This window comes from Tauraco erythrolophus, chromosome 9, assembly GCF_009769465.1.
Source record: "Tauraco erythrolophus isolate bTauEry1 chromosome 9, bTauEry1.pri, whole genome shotgun sequence".
Classification (NCBI taxonomy): domain Eukaryota; kingdom Metazoa; phylum Chordata; class Aves; order Musophagiformes; family Musophagidae; genus Tauraco; species Tauraco erythrolophus.
The window spans coordinates 33710052-33729998 of NC_141473.1; the positions used below are offsets into that span (position 1 = coordinate 33710052).

General features: G+C 41.0%; 1 protein-coding gene across 1 annotated transcript in view; it reads right to left on the reverse strand.

Moving 5' to 3' along the window:
• ANK3 (ankyrin 3) overlaps positions 1 to 19947 on the reverse strand; it is a 203057-nt gene that overhangs the window by 39454 nt on the left and 143656 nt on the right. Inside the window, 6 exon segments of the mRNA XM_086616892.1 lie at positions 424 to 520; positions 1095 to 1302; positions 3112 to 3323; positions 10161 to 10315; positions 13389 to 13613; positions 17208 to 17240. Of these exon segments, the coding sequence (XP_086473018.1) occupies positions 424 to 520; positions 1095 to 1302; positions 3112 to 3323; positions 10161 to 10315; positions 13389 to 13613; positions 17208 to 17240 (930 nt within the window).

A 19947-nucleotide genomic window follows, 5' to 3' on the forward strand; every position in this document is an offset into this window, starting at 1 on the left:
TTTGTGAAAGTATTTTTACATAATTTTCAACTAAAAAGCCCACAGCCAGAAACTGAATGTCTTTAACTTTTTAAACAAATATGTTTTTATGAATCCTCATAATTTTTTATGGAATGACTATTTTAAATTCTCCCTTGCTGTTGCAGTTTGCAGAAAAACAAACTGCTGTGTGGTACTGCAGCCTTTAGAGAAACAGCATGTGTGATTGCCAGAAGACATCACCGCTGCAGAAGAGGCCAGGACAAAGCTTCATGTTCAACCCCGAACGCGTGGGATGCTGATATATAGTGACAAAGAAGCATCTGGTCCATTACTGCTTCATCAGTCTTGCAAAAGCCTTACAGAAAACCAAAAAACCACCTCACAACTGTTAATCAAGGAGAACTGCTCCCTAGGTGCATTTGGCAGGCTCTGTTACCGTACCTGGCTGAAACATTGGTTGTGAATGAGACACAGTCATTTGAGAACGTCAGCGGAGTGGTGCCCGTGATATCCTCCCACTGCGCAGGCGAAGTACCTCCTACGTAAAGATAAACCACAGGGATTGTCTTCCAAACAACCAAGCATATACAGGATACATAAGAATATCTATCTCAGGTTATTTTGCTTCACCATAAAAAGTGAACTTGGACAATAGCTTTCTCCAAGAGCTGAGCTACATGTTATATATTACGTCATATGTTACATACTAGAAAATGATGCTGATGTAAGCAAAGTGCATACCTACAAGTCAATAGTAAACTCTGCCTTGATATCAGCCGGGACAGAATTATTTCTGCAAACTACTTGTACTGACAACCATGTTTAATAGCCAAGGCTGAAATTCTTTGTACTGGCTAAATATAAAATAGCATTTAATATCTGTTGGCAGAGTTCTTTTACAATGACATGAGACCAGATTCAAAGCCCAGGAAGTCAATGGAAGCCTTTCAAATGACCTCAGCTGGCTTTGCTCAGGAGAACTACTCTGAACTCTACTGGACCACGCACACCAATATTCCCTTACTGGAAAAGACGAGTTGTACAGCTGGGAGAGTGAGCGCAGAGGCACTGCTGTCATAGAACCCTTTGCAAAGAGCACAATTTTATCTAACCTGTAATGCTACATAGAAGTCGAAGGCTAGGCGTCGTGTCTCCTTTGTACCCATTGGTTACGCCTTCTCCTGACGGAGGCGGCACAGGAATTGTCATGGTTATTGGCTTATGAAATTTTCTTCTTCTGGGCTCCACAGTGACAATAGGACTGAAAGTTGCTTTGTTTCCAAGGATTTTTTTGACAATCTCCTCTGGAACTGGTTGAGCCTGTCAACAGAAGGAAAGTATTTAAACTAGAGCTACAAACTGGTTGTAGACACGCAGAAATGTTTTCCAAAAGATAACTCAATTTTCCTATTATTTTCTGTATAATTTTATTTCTTCCCCACCCCCCCCACTTTCTCCTATAGCTCTCGAGTGATTATTAGTACTATTCATACTTAGTACTTTTCTCAACAACCCACTTATGATTTCCTAATAGCTAACTTGTAGAGCAAAGTTATAAATCTCAGAAGGTTGCCTGCAGTATTTGCTGAGAGGTTTTCGGAGCATGTTTGGTTTTGGTTTTAATTTACAGTGATGGGTGATATTAAATACAATTTCAAAATGCAAAAAAAGGCCTATTTTGTTAGCAGAGTCTTGAGAAGTGAGGACTAAACACTCTTGTCTTGGAGATGCAGAACAATTCTCACATCTCTGACACACACAAATCCCTGTTCCTGAGGAACACTGCACACTTGACTTACCTCTGTCCCCAGTGCTTCCTATGCTATCCCACTATTGATTATTAGGAAAGAAACACTTGTTTGGGTCAAATTCCTAGAGAATGCATCAAGCTATGGCAGAACTGTAAGCAAATTTCAGGCTTTCTACCTGTATTTTGTGCCTTGAAAAGTTTCCTAACTTTATATGGGAAGAAAGGAAAAACAGCCAATATGGGAAGAAATGCCATAGAATTTTTTTAGTTTTTACCACGTAAGACCTGAACTCAAAAGTGACAGATACCTTATGGGAAACTTTGGGGTTTGTATGCATTTGCATTTATTATTTTTCTTTTAAACTTTCAAGTCTGTTTCAATCAGGCGGACCTGTGACATGCTGCATTATTCAAAACTGCACAATGTATTGACATGCACACCCTAAGCCTAACTACATGGCAGTTTCAGCAGTGACAACACTGCATATGGAGACATTGTGCTTCCTTCACACTAGATAGCTCTGGAAAGAAAGCCATATAACCTAATAGCAGAGCTTCCATGTTCTCAAGATTTATCATCTTTAGACATGAAATATCATTAATAGAAAAGAAACGTTCCAGCGTGAATTCCAAGCATTGGAATCCAAACCAGCATCTCTATTTCATGAACCCATCAGACTTGTCAGGTTATTAAGTAATTTTATGTAACAATTAACAGAACTCAAAGCAAAAGATACCTCCTATGGAATATTTCTCTACTTTCTCCGCAGTTCATTTAAGGAGTGTTTAAGCTATTTGCTCTTTCCAGATTCCATCCATCGCTGGAAACGCCAATGGCGAATGCTCTAAGCTACAATAGATATTTATAGGAGGTCTTTGACCCAGAAACAGCTGGCAAACAGCTGCATAAGCTCCTTACCAAACACATTCCTATGGCAAAAGGCAGCCCAGTGACACCAATCACAAGCTCCTACTTGGTCACAGGAGGCTGAGACTGCACAGAGGCTGCACAGCTCATAGCTGCTAGCAGCTGCTGCCATCAGGAAGATGGCAGACAACATCACAGAGGCTGTGGTGGCTCCAGGCCTTTACTTTTCTCTCCCTTCTTCATATGCTAAGCAATAGTGGAGGTGACAATGAATGGGGAGCTGGGCTTTTGCCATGGCTGGGAGACATGTGCATCACTCACACCAGAGGGGCACTGAGAGGCAGAGCACGTACTCGGGCAGACACACACCAGTTCAGATCTTGAGGGTGAACACTACCCACCTTGCAACCCATTACTAAGGAACAGCACGCTCCTTAGCTGCAAGTCTCATGCATTAAGACCGACAACAGGCTTGTTGATGCTGTGGATATGAACACAAGGGCACCATTACCTGGAGACCCACGCGGATTCTCTTGGTTAGAGCACCCTCAGGGAAGGACGCCTGGACGCGCGGCACCGTTGTGCTGCTCAGCACCCCGCCCTCCGGGCCGATTTGGTTACTCTCCTGCTTGATTCGTGAAACCACCGCGAAGTACTGAGGGAAATCTTTTGTGACAATCCTGCAGATACGCTTCTTCTCTAGCTCCTCAGCGCTGTCCAGCTCTGGTGGGAGAAGACAGTTAAGAGATTCAGGCATTACCTGCCCAGGTTCCTAATTAGACAAATCTGTGAGAGAGTGTGAGGTTTGAATATACTTTAAAATGCCTGAAAAGATTTTTTTTTTTTAATTTATTTACTACAGGACAAAATTAAAATTCAGTGCTATTAATTATCAAGCTTTGGTTTGCTCTGTTAACTTTTGCATAAACCTTGACAATGAGGGCCAAGAGCATCTGGCACATAGATCTGCCAGGACACCTAAGCACTAGGGTGTGACAATCTCTGCAGCAGCAACTGCTGTAGGATGACAGGTTTGTCATCCAGCGTAGGAGTCCACGGAGGTCTGGAGGAGGTGGTCAAGCTTCTTTCCTCTCCCGTCTACATCTGGAAGCACACAAACGCAATGATCTTTCCTCGCATACCTTGAAAAGACATTTATTTCCAGCCTCTTCCCTCACATAGCTCCATCATGCAGAAAGCCACAGGAAATCACAGACAGTTCATGAACTATCTAACTTCACACCAAGTGTGCAACCCAGAGTTTGCCCAGCTAAAGCACTTGAGAAAGTTATCTCCTAGACTGGCATCCATAAAATCCTGACCAGACACTGAGCTCTCTGCTAAATTGTGGCTGTGACAGAGCTCTGTCTGCCAGCACTACCAATGAAACCATATCAAGGATCCCTTCCCACATCAGGCTTTCATCTGTTTGGGTATCTGCCCCAGCATAACTGCATTGTGCTTCTCAGTTCCTAGAGAAACTTAATGCATCCTCAGACACAACTGGAACAGAAACAGGTCATCAACACTTAGTGCCGTCAGCCACATTCCCAGCTCATAGGGTCACCAGGGCTCAGAAAGGTGCATGGAGTATCTACCCATATTAACTAATGAAGTAGATGACAGACATATATGCACTGAGGAAAACTGATATGTCACAAATATAACTAATTATGCAACTATATATGTGCTTGTATATGCACTAGTGAAATGCCTGTGATATAAACACCGTTCGCAAATGGAGATAATTACACAACTGTCATGCATTTCTCCTCCTGTGATTTCTTGCACTTGGCCTTTTAGCTGTTGTAACTGGGTTTCATTCCAGCACTCCGCAAGTTACCTCTCTCATTTTTCTCCTTAATAAGGGCACCACATTCCTAAAGAAGAAAGTTTGTTCCTCAAAAGCTGACATTTCTATCAGATGCAGAAAGAGAAAACAGGAGGACTAGAAATGGTACCACAACAAAAAACACTTGTAAAATTCTTTACTTTATGCGACCGACATTTTCCTCCTCTGAAGATGTAAGCTCAATTACAGCTCCAAAAGGATTAGAATATAAATTCAGTAAAATGTCAGTTTTCCATTTTAAAACTTTCAGCAGGTAATTTGGATTAATTGCACAGTGTTGCTGTGGATCATATGTAGCTACCAGAAGAGGATAATTTCTTATCATAATGTCAGCTTCCATTTAGTTTTGACTCAGAGATTGATATCTGAAGACCTCTAATGAATTAGGTATTCTGCCTGCAGCCTCTGGAAGCAATGGTTTGTGCAGGAGTCAAACTGGATTCTTAAACTTCCAGAGAGGTATAATCTTGACTGGTAAATCCTATGCATTCTCCTGTTTGTTGCTAGAGATTAAATCCAGTGTAAAATGCTTACAGAGATGAAGGATAATTAAAATTCTTCTGAAGCAGAAAATTAGTGTTTTATATAAGAACATTTCAAAACCCTTTGAGACTGGCAGGCATTCTCCTTTAGAGGAGGAAGATGTGAAGATTAAAGTGGTAGAACAACAGTCAGGCATGGAGAGGAGTTGGACTATATATAGGGAGATTATGTCCGGATAAAACACATGTAATCTTCTATATGAAGTTGGCCTCTAACAGAAAAAAAAAGATGATAAGCAATCAAACCACCTCCCTGACTGGCATGAGAAACGCAGTGTTAGCGTGACAGAATTAACGAAACAGGGAAAACTAGTCCTGGGAAAGGTCACGTTTCCTGAACACACCTCACGCATTTTACAGAAAGAGCTATCATCATTACTACTTTCCTCAGTTGCTGACACTTCATTCCTATGTAATGTGTTTCAGTTAAAAACCTCAAAGGATTTTTGGTTGGTTGGGTTTTGTGTGTTGGGGTTTTTCTCACCGGAGAGAAGTATGCTATACACCTCGTCTTACAGACAGGGATGGCAAACCAGAGACAAGTAAAGAAAGGCTCGTGGCAAGATTGAGAAGAGTCTCCCAACATCACTGTCTCCCAGATTTGTGCTAACAGCCCAAATACCTATGGCCATTAAGTTTTAGTAAGTCAAGAGAAAGGTATTGCAAGTACTCTATGCATATATGTCTTCGCCTGCCACCCAAGTGTATGGTACACTTATCCTAAGGTGGCTGGTGGGAGTGATGGAGGAGACATGAGAAGGAGAGAAGGAAAGGAGGGAGGAAAGGAAGATCACTCCTCCCCACCCTCTAGTCCATGCTGCCACATAAGCGTTACATTAAGGTTTCTGGACAGGAGAAGAGAAACCCATAAATGTCCCCCAAGGTCAGAGAGGGATCTTACATAGGGTGGTTCAGTTCAAGGAAAGCAATCACACCAGTTTTGTCAGGTGAGAGGTAGCTGGGGATCAAATTCATCCCATGTCTAACACCTTTCTTTTTTACTTTCAGATGAAATAATGCAGAACAAGTGCCTTCTGATTGGAAACAGAATTAAGAGAAGTCACAGAACATCTGGTTGTTTCATGAGCTTCAAGGTGTCTTTGTGTGATCTGATACCCGATTTCCCTTATTAGGGCCTTAAAGGAGTTTTGCCAGCACTGAAAAAGTAAATTTCACCTCTACTTAGCAAACTGAACAGCTCTGAGTTTTAGAACCCTCCTGCAGTACTGGCTAGAGCAGAGCTGGCCTTGTCACTGTGCAGAGAGAAAGGTGGGAAGAGCACAGGATACCAGTTTTCCTCATCCAGGGATGTCCCCATTAAGAAATTTTTGCACTGAAAGTGGGCCACCCAGGAGGTAGAACTCACACGGAGAAAAGCACAGGAGTCAGATGGAGGCAGAAAGAGCACATGGCAAGGGGCAAGGAGAAGCTGAGGGCAGTGAGACTTGTCTTGAAAATGCTGGTAACTAGACCTACCCTCCCAGCTTTAGTGCTTCACACACGTGACTAGACGTTCCCAGTGCCACGAGGAGGTCTCATCCTCAAATAAGGTAACATCCTTTATATGCTCTTTCGCTTATTTTTGCAGTCTCTTGTCTTGCCATTCACAACACAAACTTTAACAGCAAAATGTTTAAAAAACTTTCTTGGAAATGTGGCAAAATCACTGCAAAGTGATTTATGGTGGTATTTTAAACTTCAAGCATAAACAAGGTCACACTCCGGTTGATCTGTAGATTCAAAGAAGTAGTTATGTAAAAACTCCTGCTTCCCATCTGAAACCACACTGCGCAGCTGCAAGCATACTGTAGCCACAAATATATGCATTTCTTGGCTCACTCACTAGTTTGCAAATGCCTGTCAAAAGATTAGCCACCCCAGTGCGTGCATTTATGCCCACAATTTGTCTACAGGTACCTGTAAAGGGTGCAGGAATGTAAAAAGCAAACACAAGTTATACCTAAAAGGAGCCTGGCTGAAAATGTAACCTATTTACTAATTATAAGACAGAGAGCTTTCTCCTAAAAAAAAAAGAATAAAACCCCAAAATTTCACTTGATTCAAGGTTAAATAAACTTAATATGGGCAGGAGCTGTGAATTGCTACCCTTGTGTTCGGAACCAAACTCCTCCTCTTCCTAAAAATGCCAAGTTCCCCTTATTCCCTCAGCCCTGTATTTGCCTAAGTACAACATTATCTTAACAATAAAAACTATTTAGGCAGAAACCTGACGGCATCAACTCTTTACATCACATTTCATTGTTTTTTCACGATAACAAAAGCAAAGTTCTGCTATTATTTAATCCTGCATTTAGCGCCCTGAAGTGTTGCCTCCTGCTCTGGATTATTTTGAGACTGAGATGAGGTTTTCCAGCAGATGGTGCTGCTTCCAGTAAAGAACAGACAGGTTTGCAGCCGTCCCCAGGGAGAGCAAGGAGCAAAGATGTCCTCGCTCTCATCCCTGCCGGCTAAGCGAGAGAGCAAAACAGGAAAAACAAAACAAAGAAGCAGATCGCATCTTTAAAAACACAGCATATTAAGGAGCTGGGAATAAAAGCCTGATTGCCCTCCTTCATTACACCGATAAGAAAGAACTAGTGAATCGCAGCAGGTCTAACACAAAATGGACCAGCTGCTTTTAATAGAAAAACAGGCACTCCTGCAGCATGTTATGGCATTTAGAGATGACTGCAGATGAATTTTCTTGCAAAGACACGCTCAGCTGGAAATGAATGACTATGTGGCTCCTTTTTATTACAATTAAAGGTTGATTCTGCCTCCAGAGTTCGTACCTGGAATAAAACTTCTTCCGAAGTTATGGCTTCAGAGATGCAAGATACTGCTTCAGAGCCAAGTCTAATGGTGGTATTTTGCAAGAAAACAGTAAAAGTTTGGATGAAAAAAAAAAAAAAACCCACTCACTGTTGATTCTACAAATTTGTAATTTTAGCCTATTACTTAAAAGACCATTTACACAGAAAAGGCGTCATTTAACTGGAGCAGAATTTTGTCAAGACCCTTGTACTATTTTAGTACAGAGTGTTTTTTTGTTTAGTTTTTCTAACTAGAGAAGGATTAAGCTAAAATGAACAGAACAAATAATCAACACAATTCTCTGAGTGTGTCTGCAGTATTTTTCTCCCTTCCCCCTCATAAATGATTGCTTGGATTGGTAAATGGCCTTCCTGCAGCTTGGCTTTTAAGGTGCCAAATACTTTCACCCTAATGGAATGGCCCAGTGTCCATGATACTTTCTGTGATTCACTGGCTGTACATACACCTGCGAACCTCAAAGAGCAGTTCCCCACAAGGAAAGAGCCATGAAACCCTCAATGGATCTGAATGTTGCACTCTGGCTCCAGATTGTGAAGTTTATTGTTTTAGGCTCTAAGTACTGAGGGCTTCATGCCCACCTCTCTCAAAGTGTTTTTATTTATTGAGCTCTCTTCTCTGTAAAATGTGAATTTATCCATACGGCACCTCTGGAGAGCTCTTTCCTCAGTGTTACAAGTTGGAGGACTTCAGAACAATGTTTTTGTGCGCAAATTTCCTATCTCAAAATTGAGCTAAGCTCAGTTTGGAAAGCACATGGAGCAAATAAGCAAGCTGCTGATCAGTTCTGACTATCTCACTACTGTCAAGGCACTGATACTTCACCCAAATGCCAAGTCATTTTCTTATCTCATGCTAGCGTGAAGAGAAGGTGGGGGGTGGGGGTGAGATTTTTGTTTCAGAAAGGCTGCAACTACTGCCTTTGATTCTGAAACAATTCTTCCCCAAGCAGCAATATAATAATATTATAATATTATAGCAGTAATATAATAAATATAATAAGTGGGCAATGCTCACTCTTTTGCCTGCTTCACTGCTTTTAGGTACCCTTCTGTGATGAGGTTTATTGCATTTTTCCAAACCCACTGACCCAATATTTACACTGTTTCTGATTGATTGGTTCTATTATATTTATTTTGAAATAGTTAGTTTCAATAGATCATCAAATAACGAGCAGATCTTTGCCATTATTCTATATTTTTACAAGCTCATGAGCAGCTGAAGTACTGTGAAGTGAAAATACAAGCCAATTTTACCATTCTCAGATGACCAGGAAATCAGTAAAATGCTAAATCTCAGAGATCTAGATAGTCCCTCACAACAGCACTATTCTCCCTTCCATGTTCTCAAAGCTTGCCTTTTACTGAGGCTGCCCTCTGCAAACGAGGCCAAGCTCAAAGGCAGACCTTGCTCACAGATACCTCTCATAGTTGCCATCCACAGCCTGATCATTTTCTTCAAATGCTTTTGCTGATAACAAAAGAACTGTCCTGCAGCTGGCACCCCACCACACTGTGACTTTCGGTAGGAGGTTACCCAGAGAAAATCCTGTGGATAAACCCTTATAGAAAACCAAAGTCCAAACCACAGGCTGTTTCATTTCATTCACACTCGAGTGCAAAGAGCTCAAGCAATGGTTTATCAGCACAAGTACTGAAAAATACTTGCTAGGAAAAGGAAGCGGTGGTGTCCCCAGCCTGGCTTTGCCTGCGACGTGTCCACAGGGACCATCCGTCACAGCACCTTCTGATGAATTGTGTACAGCTGAGTCCTCTCATCTTAAGGGGCTCCAACAAACAGCAACATCCAAGCAAAATGAGGGAGCCAGACTTCCAAGATGGGCATCAGGAAAGCAGGTTGTGTATTTGTGGGAGACAACCTCTAACAATACTGTTTCAAAGAAGAATGGTCTATGGGCTGAGGTCTGCATTTGTGGGAAATGCTCAGGTCTGCATTTTTATTTGTAATAAAAATGATATTTACACTTCACCCTTGGTTTGGAATGACCTTCACATGGCCCTGCCTGAGCAGCAGAAACACACTTACCTCCAGCTGGGATGTTATTCTCAACATCATGTTGTAAAGCAACTGTGCAACTTTCCTTAAACTTGGCAAGACTTCACACCAAAACTTGCCACTCATTTCGGGATGTCTCCAGGCCACTGCTGAACAATTTTTCTTTACACTCTTTCCCTTAGTTTAATATGTAACACACACTGTATTCCCCAAAGTCAGATATCCCCTACAATGTTTTACTTTAAGATGCTTTAGTCTGCACATGTTAGCAAGCCTGCAGAAAGGTAGGGCTTGCTAAAGCTTTGAGAAAATGTTTACCTTCATCCATGCCATTGAGTATTTCCGTTAAGTCTTCATGTTTGCTGTCGTACTGGTGCTCCTTCCACGTTTCACCATTTTCACTTCGAAGTACGATTAGTTCTCTTTCCTTTCCTCGCATTGATCCAAAATGCGGGATCTCCACTATGACAGGGCTAGAGAAAAAGGAATCATGTTATTTTTAACCCTACATCTTCTCACTGCCTTTAATTTCCTATGGGCATTAAGTCCTTAAGAAAACTACAGTCATTTTAAACAGTTAGCACTGTTATGGTAAAAATGTTTTTAAAATTGCCAAAGCTGCACAATCCTTTATCATTTAAACTATAATTAATGGATAACTTGAAAATATTAATATATAGCCCATTTTTAATGTAAATCTTCTGAAACAGCTGTCTATATGATCATCAGTGACAACTTTTGCTAAGTAGAGTTCTCCCTGCTCATTTATCCCAGGATGTAGGTGATCCAACCTGCCTCCAGCACACACAGTACTGCTGACTTAATTGGCGTTGGCATTGTCAAAGTTTGGATTTGGCTCAAGGGATTTCGAGGGGCGAAGTTGGTTCAGAAACTGTCCAGCTATCCAAATGCATGCAACAGCTGTTGACTGCAGCAAGAACTGTACATGCATGTAGGTTTTAAACTTCAGACTAAGTCCCAGACTTTTCAGAGAGCTGTCCCCGGCTCTCTGTTGATGCAGCTCCTGTGAAACACAAGAGGTTCCTTCTCGTTAGCTTCGCTTTCTGGTTCTCATGCCCAAAATCACAGCTGCAACATCTGCACTGTAAACATGACTGGGGGATGTTTAGATCCTTTCAGAATGGGTTTCTCTGCGGTAAGCAACATCACAACCACATTTATATTAGTTACTGTCAAACATCTTGAGGGGAAGGAAAGGGAATGAGAAGGTGGTTAATAATACACCTATGTCACCAGACAATGTACCTTCAACGGAGGACTGCAAGCGCGTTACTGAACAGTTATTGTGAACAACCGACAGAAACCACCATTCACTTCATGTGCCATTCCTTAACAAAACAGACACTTTGGCCAAACACTTCACAGGCAGGATATGCGTTTTAAAGTACATTAAGACAAACCGACGAAATCACACAGTAAGGGAACGATTATAGATTATGCAGCTTTAAGACATTTAAATAGACAGTATCATTATTTTCCTACAGAGGTTGTAAAGGATTTCACTGCTTTGTAATGACTCAGTTAAAAGTAGCATTACATGACGGGAGAAGTATGCAGCACTTCTATGGTACTGTACACCTGCAAGGTTTTGGGTGCTTCAACCAACCAATTACCTGAGCATAGAAATCACAAGAGCCATCATGAGGAAAAATATAAACTAGTTGGAAGTCCAATTTTCACATTAAATACCAAGGGAGAAGAGTTAGATAGCATTTTGCCATGAAAATAGAAAAAGACAGTTTAGTTAATATGTATTTTAGACACTTTTGTGAACACCCAGGCTGTTACTCTAATCTCAAGTCTTTTAATGAGAAATAGGAATCTAGCTGCTGTCTCCCATTGTGCACAGCAAGTAAATACCAAAAATCCAAATACATTGCTTAAGATATTTACTCTCTAGTTTAAAAAGAGTACAAACTGAAAACTAACACTATAGTACAATCTTTGCAGGCTAATATTTCAGATACTGTCTCTGTAAATATTTAGAAACCACACAATTTTGTGCATGACATTTAACAAGAATATTCAGTGAGAAGGTATTGAACAGGTTTGGAACACCAAACACTCACCAATATTTTGAAAAGCTAATGCAATAAATTTCACAATACGGTTTGAAAACAACAGTCAAATATATGGAAGCATTCTCACATTTTTAGACTATGCACTGCAGTTCTTTTGGGTAGCATGCTTGGCTTTATAAATTTACTCTAACAAGATGCCTCTTGCAGGTTGAAAAGATTAGCATTTCTCCAATCTTGTTCAAGTCATTCACTCAATGACATTTTTTTCTGAATAATCTCTCATAAATAATAGACCTTATGTGATCATATTTCACAAATGCTCTTCCCAAAACAGACTCACTCAAGGCCTGTAAATACCTTCTCTACCACAGGGCTGAAATTAAAGGACTGTCACTGTGTATTAAAATGTATTTGATGCAGTTGAAACACTTCAAATTTAAAAAATTACGAAAGCACAGAAGTTATGAAAGCAGAATGCTGGCAGTGAATTTTACATGCCTATAAGCACAAGGTAGTAGCAGAGCTATATTAAATCAAGCCACTATGATTTTCTTTCAGTGACATAAATCAACTGAAAGCTTTAGAAAACTTAAAAAAAAAATAAAATGGGAATAACAGAAAACCGGAAACAAAAGAAAAACTGTAGACATTCTGTATCTTTTCCATACATATCCTACCCAATAAATTTTGTTCCTTGTGGACCAAGCTGCAGGATTCGGCTAACCACGCTCTCACCCTCATTTAGAGGGGGAGGAGTGTTAGGAAGATGCAGTTTACTGAATAACATCCATGCAGCAGGAAGAGAAACGAGAAGGGGAAATTAGGAACAAGCTGTCATTCCCGACAGAACCGGCAGTTTACACCAGGGTGCCACTTACGGTAATGAACAAAATTTATAAAAAAGCGCCACATCATAGTGGATTGTTTCCCCTATTTTAAGCTTTAAAAAAGTCAATTCCTAGCATTTGTACTACTTGATGCTCTACAGTAGAGTGCTCTGCCATCACTCTCAGGGGCTTTGCTTCACAGGACGGAGACAGGCACCTCCCAGCGACTCCAGCAGGAGCCATGCACATGCCACGGCATAAAGAACAGAGCCGAGTATTTGGGTCCTTGTGGGTGACTCTAGGACCCTTTTTTGTCACAGTGATATTTCTCCGGTACTCTAAGAGAAAGAGAGTCAAAACCTGTTCTGTGTTACAGGCGTGTGACTCCTCCTAACTTCAAAGGCAGGTTGCATAAGTAGATGGAGGCCAGACCTAGCCTTTTCATGGCTTTCCTTACCTTCGGCTCCACCCTGCAGTCATCAGAGAGGCAAAGTTCCCCTTAAAATACAAGGGTACTTTCTGGAAGGAACGTCAGGTTGGCATTTTTTGATATTTCAAGTTAAGTAGCCTATCTTACATGATCAAATGAGTCAATGTTTAACTGCTTAGATCCACAGGATAAAGGAAATGAAAGATGCAGCATGAGTGTAAACAATGAAATTCAAAGAACAACTCACCCTAAAAATTGTGCCCCTGCTGGCCCCATTTCTACAAGTCTACTTGCTAATCCTTCTCCTTCAACCATTGGTGGTGGGCTGGCCAGTTTATGCCTCTTTACCAAGCGGCAGGTGATGCGGGTTGGTGCTGTACACTTGCGTGGTGGGATAATTATTCTCATTCCATGATGACGACTACCCCTCATCGAACCCCCACGTGCATCAACCATAAAACTAACCAGGAAACTGTAGGAAAAAGGAAATAGGTAAATGAAAATGGTCACAAAACAAGCAGAAGATCAGCAAAAAGTCAACTGCCACGGTCTTTAAAACATAATTAGAAAAGTCCTCCCGAACCCAGCTAAACTAAAAAGAACATAAGGATTCTTTTAAAACTTATACTTACATGTTAACTATTGGTTATCAAAAGCAGGAATTGCTAAAAATCTAACGTCATGGTGAAACGAACAGGTGCTACTAAGCAATATAGATTAAAAGAGTACACAAGTAGTGTATTAGTAGTGGTTTATTAGAATTTAAAAACATCCCTGTGTTACTTTTAGCTGTACTGTCCATAAGCAAGAGTAATCAGCCTCACATGCAGAAAGCAACCAGACATCATAGAAAAAGGAGAATTAAAAATGCTTATTATTTTTCGGATCTCAGTCTTCTAAACCTCCACACAGTCTTATTTGCAAACACTTCTGACAGCTGGCAGCACAACTGCTGGCACCGTGGGTGACAGTCAGTCTGGGCTACTAAGGGCTTCCACTGATGGAGAATGAGTGAGAATATCAAGCACATAACTTTCTTGAGGCTGGTGGCACTCTGGAGGAAATCATGCCATTACTCCTCTGTGAAGATGACAGTCATTAACAAAAGTGACATTAAAGAAAAATCGCATTTGCCAGTGTCATTCCAATCCATAATTTTCCATTTAATAATAGAAGGGTAAGCAATTATATTTGTAAGTGATGAATGGTAGATTTTGAAATAAAATTACTTTTATTAGCAAGGGAATAATGAATATTAACAGGAATAATCATTAATAGTTGTGGTTTTTCATCTATGAAATGCTTAGAAGCTACAATATGTGAAGTGCTACTGTCTTTAACAGAATAGTCACAGGGAAGCAGAGTGTGATCCCAGGATCAAAACCAGACTTCAGTCTGTTTCAAAACTCTGCAGCAAAAATCCTTCCAATTTACAAGGATCAAAACATATAGCTTCCTGCACAGCCAAAGAGTTGTAGGGGGTTTCCTCTGGTGCTCTAAAATACCTTCACTTTTCCTCTGTACCGTAAGCTGCTGAGAGAGAATAACTTCAGGTAGTAGGTGCAATAACAGGCCAGCATCAAGAGGGACACAAGTTACCAACTCAGTCTTGATGCCAATACATCTATTCCTTTTTTTTTCACTCCTTCTGTATGATATGCAGATGCTGACATAGCTGGCACATCAGCTGCATGGTTTCACTGTTTTCAAGCCTGTTGCAAAAATTTCCAGATCTTAAGGATAAAACTTCCATGTGATTAACAGGTGAATCCATTCAATTTCCTGGTTCCCTTCTGTAAACGAAACTAAGGGTAAAAGACAATAATCCAGGGAGGTCATGAAGATTCTTTAAAAAAGCAAGTGCTCTGAAGTACAATTGGGAATTTGTGTAAGACAGTTACACTTGCTTTTGTCACCAGCAGGGTACTGAAACAGCTGATGTGCATTGGCCAGGCCCGTAAATAAGCTGCATTTGGAAGTCTGGGTGACATGGGTGGGAAAAATCTGCGCAAAAGCAAGAGTGTAATCAGACTTTGTGTTTAGTGGTCTGCAGGACACAGGCGGCTAGGGACAGAAGCTGTAAATACATGAAGCAGGACAGAAAGGTTGTCCAACTGAATTCCAGATAAAGAAATTGCTACATTGCCCTTCTTCAAACCCAATTAAAATCCATCAGTAAAGATGAGGAGGTGAAACAGCCCTCTGAGACGACTCTAACCCCAATTCATCCTTTCTTGTGCCCAGACACTTTAAAATATTGAAGCACAAATAAAATGCACACTATTTCACAGTAGTTTTCAAACAAATAAGTTGTATCCACATTTCTCTCCCGGATAAACACACTACGCGCTACTGAACAAATCCAGACATTACCACTAGGGTATCCCAATTCCTCATAAGAGGAATTGCTTCAGTGGGAACAGCATCTTTGCTGAATAGCTAACAAAACACTTCCTACAAATAATCTATGTCAAAAACAATATGCTCAATCATTAAATTGTAGAGTATATAAATTATGTTACTATTTATAGATCACAAAATCTTAGATGTCTGTAAGCTCTGTTGACCAGAATACTTTCCTGTTTGTTAACAAAAGGCTGCAACAAGCAGAGTCACCAGCTCTTGAGAGCCTGGACCTTTGGTTCCCTTTCCCCTCTGCTCAGTGAGCACTATCAGCCTGTCAGCATGCTCATGTTGTTTTTTCTCCCTGCAACTGCTCTATACGGTGGGTGGTGAAGGCTGATAGTAGGAGACAGATGTCACTGAGCGTATGGAAGGGTAGGCCAATGGTTTGTCTTCAGAGATGGCAAGGAGCCAGCTTGTGACTAGCTGTGAAGAGAGTTCAAGACAATCTATTAAAATTTACTATGAAGCAAAGTAAAATACTAAGCAGGGACCCACAGCCTTTGGCCACCGAAGGCAGAATACTGCAAGGAATCTGTTACAATTGGTGCCTTGGTGGCCTTTTAAAAATGCGCATGGTTTTTGTCTGCAGAGAAGATGGGGCCGCTTCAGACTACGTGGAAGTGTGTGGGGTGAACAGGTGGCTGGGTGGAGCATCCCTTGAGGGCAGATGTGGCAGCAGCTCTGGGGAGGCACATCTGGTCGATGCACCATGGAGGAACAGAGAGGGGCCTCCCAGGAAGCTTGGCAAGGCTGGGCTTGGCCTGATGGCTCAGTACAAGGTGATGTTTTGGAGAGCTGCCTATCATGTACGTGATTACGGGCACGTTAAGCCAGCTCATAATTCATAAAAAAAATAAAAGGAATTTTCAAAAATGCCAAAGCTTGCACTCAGATGTTTTCTCTGTATCCAAACTCTTTAACTGATGCAAGTGTGTCAGAGTGGATTTTCAAAAATACGTAGCCATCTACATGAACTGACTTAACACAAAAATTAATGGAAGTTAAAACTAAGTACCTACAAAAATCAGGCCCTGAGCTCTCAGGTACATTTAGGCTGTAGATTTCAAGGTCATGCAGAAATAGCTGAGTTGGGTTTGATGACAGGCACTGATACCAGTCCAGCCTTGGCAACCTGGGGCTTAGCACTGGTAATGCGCACTGCTCACAGCAAGGGCAGATTAACCCTTGACACGAGTCTACGCTCCACTGCAGGAACTAGCCCATTACAGCCAGTTTTGGTGTCTACACCACACTGCAGCCTTTGGTGGAGACAAAACCTTTGGCAAATCAGCCTCTATGGGTATTGCTCCCATATAAAGGTAATCACTGTCAACAACATATTAATTACTTCCTTGTTTAGTTTTCAAATTAGTAATTTGCCATTTAAAACAATAACAATAATTCCAAACAGTATTTCATGCACTTTCTATCAAAAAGATTAGTAGCTGATGCTTGCCTAAATTAATGCTGCACTAATAATGGAAACTACAATATGATCTCTAAAACACAACGCTAAATGCTAATGAGCATTTCTACTTGAATACATGGAAGGGATGAGGATGTGGGCGGATGCACTACAAACATCTACACACACTCTGTGGGAAAAGAGTTAAAAAAAAGAAAATAAAATGAGGATTCACAGAAAGCACAGAGTTGTCACCTTGAATCATACTGGGGAAGTGGAGAGGAATAGCTGCAAAATAATTTAGAAAGCAAATGGGTAAAATTAATTTAAGATAATTAGAGGCAAGCAACAGAAAATATCAATAATAAGAGCAAAGGAAAAGTAACAATCAGACAAATAACAAAAGCAACACATTCAAAGGTCAACTTTAGAAATTATTTGGCTTTTGCTTCACATATCGTGACCTATGTCATATAAAATATGCTATACATGGAAAAAAAATCCAAAAGAAAGTGTTCATTTAATTAGTTAGCAGAAGTCCAACATTTCTCTGAGAAATGCAGAAACACATGGAGAAGAGAAAAGCACTTGCGATTTGCTTAGGTCAACAGAGAATTTATTGTAGCACAACTTCTTTATTTAATTCCCAAAACATGCTCCACTGTGCCATGGAAAACCACTTCTTGCATTTGTCTATAGCAGTTTATTTTCCAAATTAAAATGTATAAAAATACGTATGGCAGGATACCTGAAAGGCGTATCAGTCCATGCCATTCATTACACTGCTTTCAAAACTGAATTCTTCTGTGTGTAGAGGAGGTTGGAGTAAAGTATAATTAATATGATGTATTCCACCATGCAAGACTGAATATAGTATTTCTGATTTTCTCAATAGGGAAGGCAGTGTGATACATTAATTTCTTTATTTCAGGTAAGAAAACCAAGGAGTTAAAAAAGGCAACATGAAAAGAGCACATCCATTTTTAGTTTGTGAAAGATGCATGAGTAAGCTCACATCTGAAAGCTGAAGGTCATTTTGGTGAAGGGTCTCTACCCTTTCAGAGGCCTCAAGATTCATGATACATTTCAATGTGCTGCTTACGATGGACCCTGTTCAAAACATATGCTGGCAAAACAACTCATTTGAACTCAAAAAGAAAACCATAAAACATTACTTGGCTTAAAAAAAGGAAAAATCAGGAAAGTCAAAATTACTGCCAACAATTCCTTCTTTCTTCCCCTTTCACTGATACATCACTGGATCTCCACATCCTGCTCCCAAAATTCTCCTTCTGCCTCGGTTAGGAAATGGGAATAAACTTTGATGCTCCATTCTGACAGTGGGTAAACGGGAAAAGAGCAACCCAAGGGAGCGGACTGCAGAGGGGCTCCCCTCGTGCGGCACATTGCAGAGCTCGGGGAGGATGAGGAATGTGAAGAGCAGTGGGGTCAGGCCCTGGTCACAGGGTGACCCAGAGCATGAGGGCTGCTGACAGCAGGTGACCCCAGCCAGCATACCTCTGCCTGTGGCCACAGAAAGAACTAGGGACAACGCCAGTGGGTGAAGCACCGTGAACAAGCAGAAAAGCAATCGCTTTTCAGAAAAAGACTGGCAGAGGAGAAATGAAAAGTTGTGATCCTCTACATATCAGATGTGCTGAGGTACTAGAAGATGCAAAAGGAACATCTGTTGATTGCCCCTGGATGAAGACAACAGGGAAACCAAACAGTATCATATTATAGGGGGCCACAATCAAAAAGAAAATAAACGAGTGAGGGTTTTTTTTTTCTGGCAAAGGAACTGAGTCCTCACAGCATCACTTCTGATGGACTTTATCTGTCAAATGAGACTTGTGATGGGTCAGAAAAGCCATACCTGTTTGGAGAATATTTTGGTGCTCAGATCCTCTCCCCACCCTGCAGCCCCAGTTTGCTCCACCATCGCAGGTCTGCAGCCCTTTCCCTCTGGGCAGCAGCTAAGGCCATGTCCTCTTTAGCAGGGACTGATGTACAAAGGGAGCAGATCTGAAGCAGTTGATGCGAAAGATCCCATGTCCACAGAATATACATTTTGGATGGTTGGAACCGTTAGTAAGTATGCTGAAGAACTAAGGGCAGATAAGCATTGTCCCAGAGGACTGGCAGGATGCAATGAGACCTATTTTGTATCAGGATGAAAAGGAGCCAGAAAATTTTGGACCAACCAGTCTAACCCCAATTACCAGAAATATTAAGAAATAAAGTATCCAACAATCAATCTATAAGGGCCTAAAGGATAATCAAGAGATTACAACTCACCTACCACCAGTCCTCAAAATAAAAACAAGCCAAACTATAAGTGGCAAGAGTAACTCACCACAAAGGAATTTAACTCCCTTCTTTGACAGGGTAACTTAGCCAGTGGATGTGTGCAAGTACTGTCTTGGCATTTCACAGCAAGCAATCAAGGTATAGCACAGATAAGGTGAGCACGCAATCATCTGAGAAGTTATCTCAAAAGAGATACTATCAGCGCTTTACTGTTAAACTGAAAGGAAACTTCAAGTGGAGCTTCCACTGTGCAATCCTGGGCCAGGTACTAAGCTAACATTTTCATTCATGATTTGAACGCTGGACATAAAGAAGGTCTGAAAAGTCTTTGGAAAATAGGATGAGAATTTAAAGCTGTCTTGCTAAAATGGAAAAAGGGTCTGGAATCAACAAACTGAAACACAGTAAACACAAACACAATCAGAGGGAAGAAACCAAACACATAAGCAAAAAACAGAAAAAATAACCACGTTGTAGAATTTCAAAAAAGAACCAAGAAATTCTAGCAGATCACAAACATCTGTCAACAGAAAGAGCAGTTAACAAAATGATAATTCTCACGGTGAGATTGCTTAAGATTAGGTGTGTCATGTGTCAGACCAAAGAGGTAGCGATCCTGTTCCAGCCAGCACTGGTGACATGTCTTTGGGAGTTTGGTGCCCAAACTGGCTTAGAAATAAGCTAT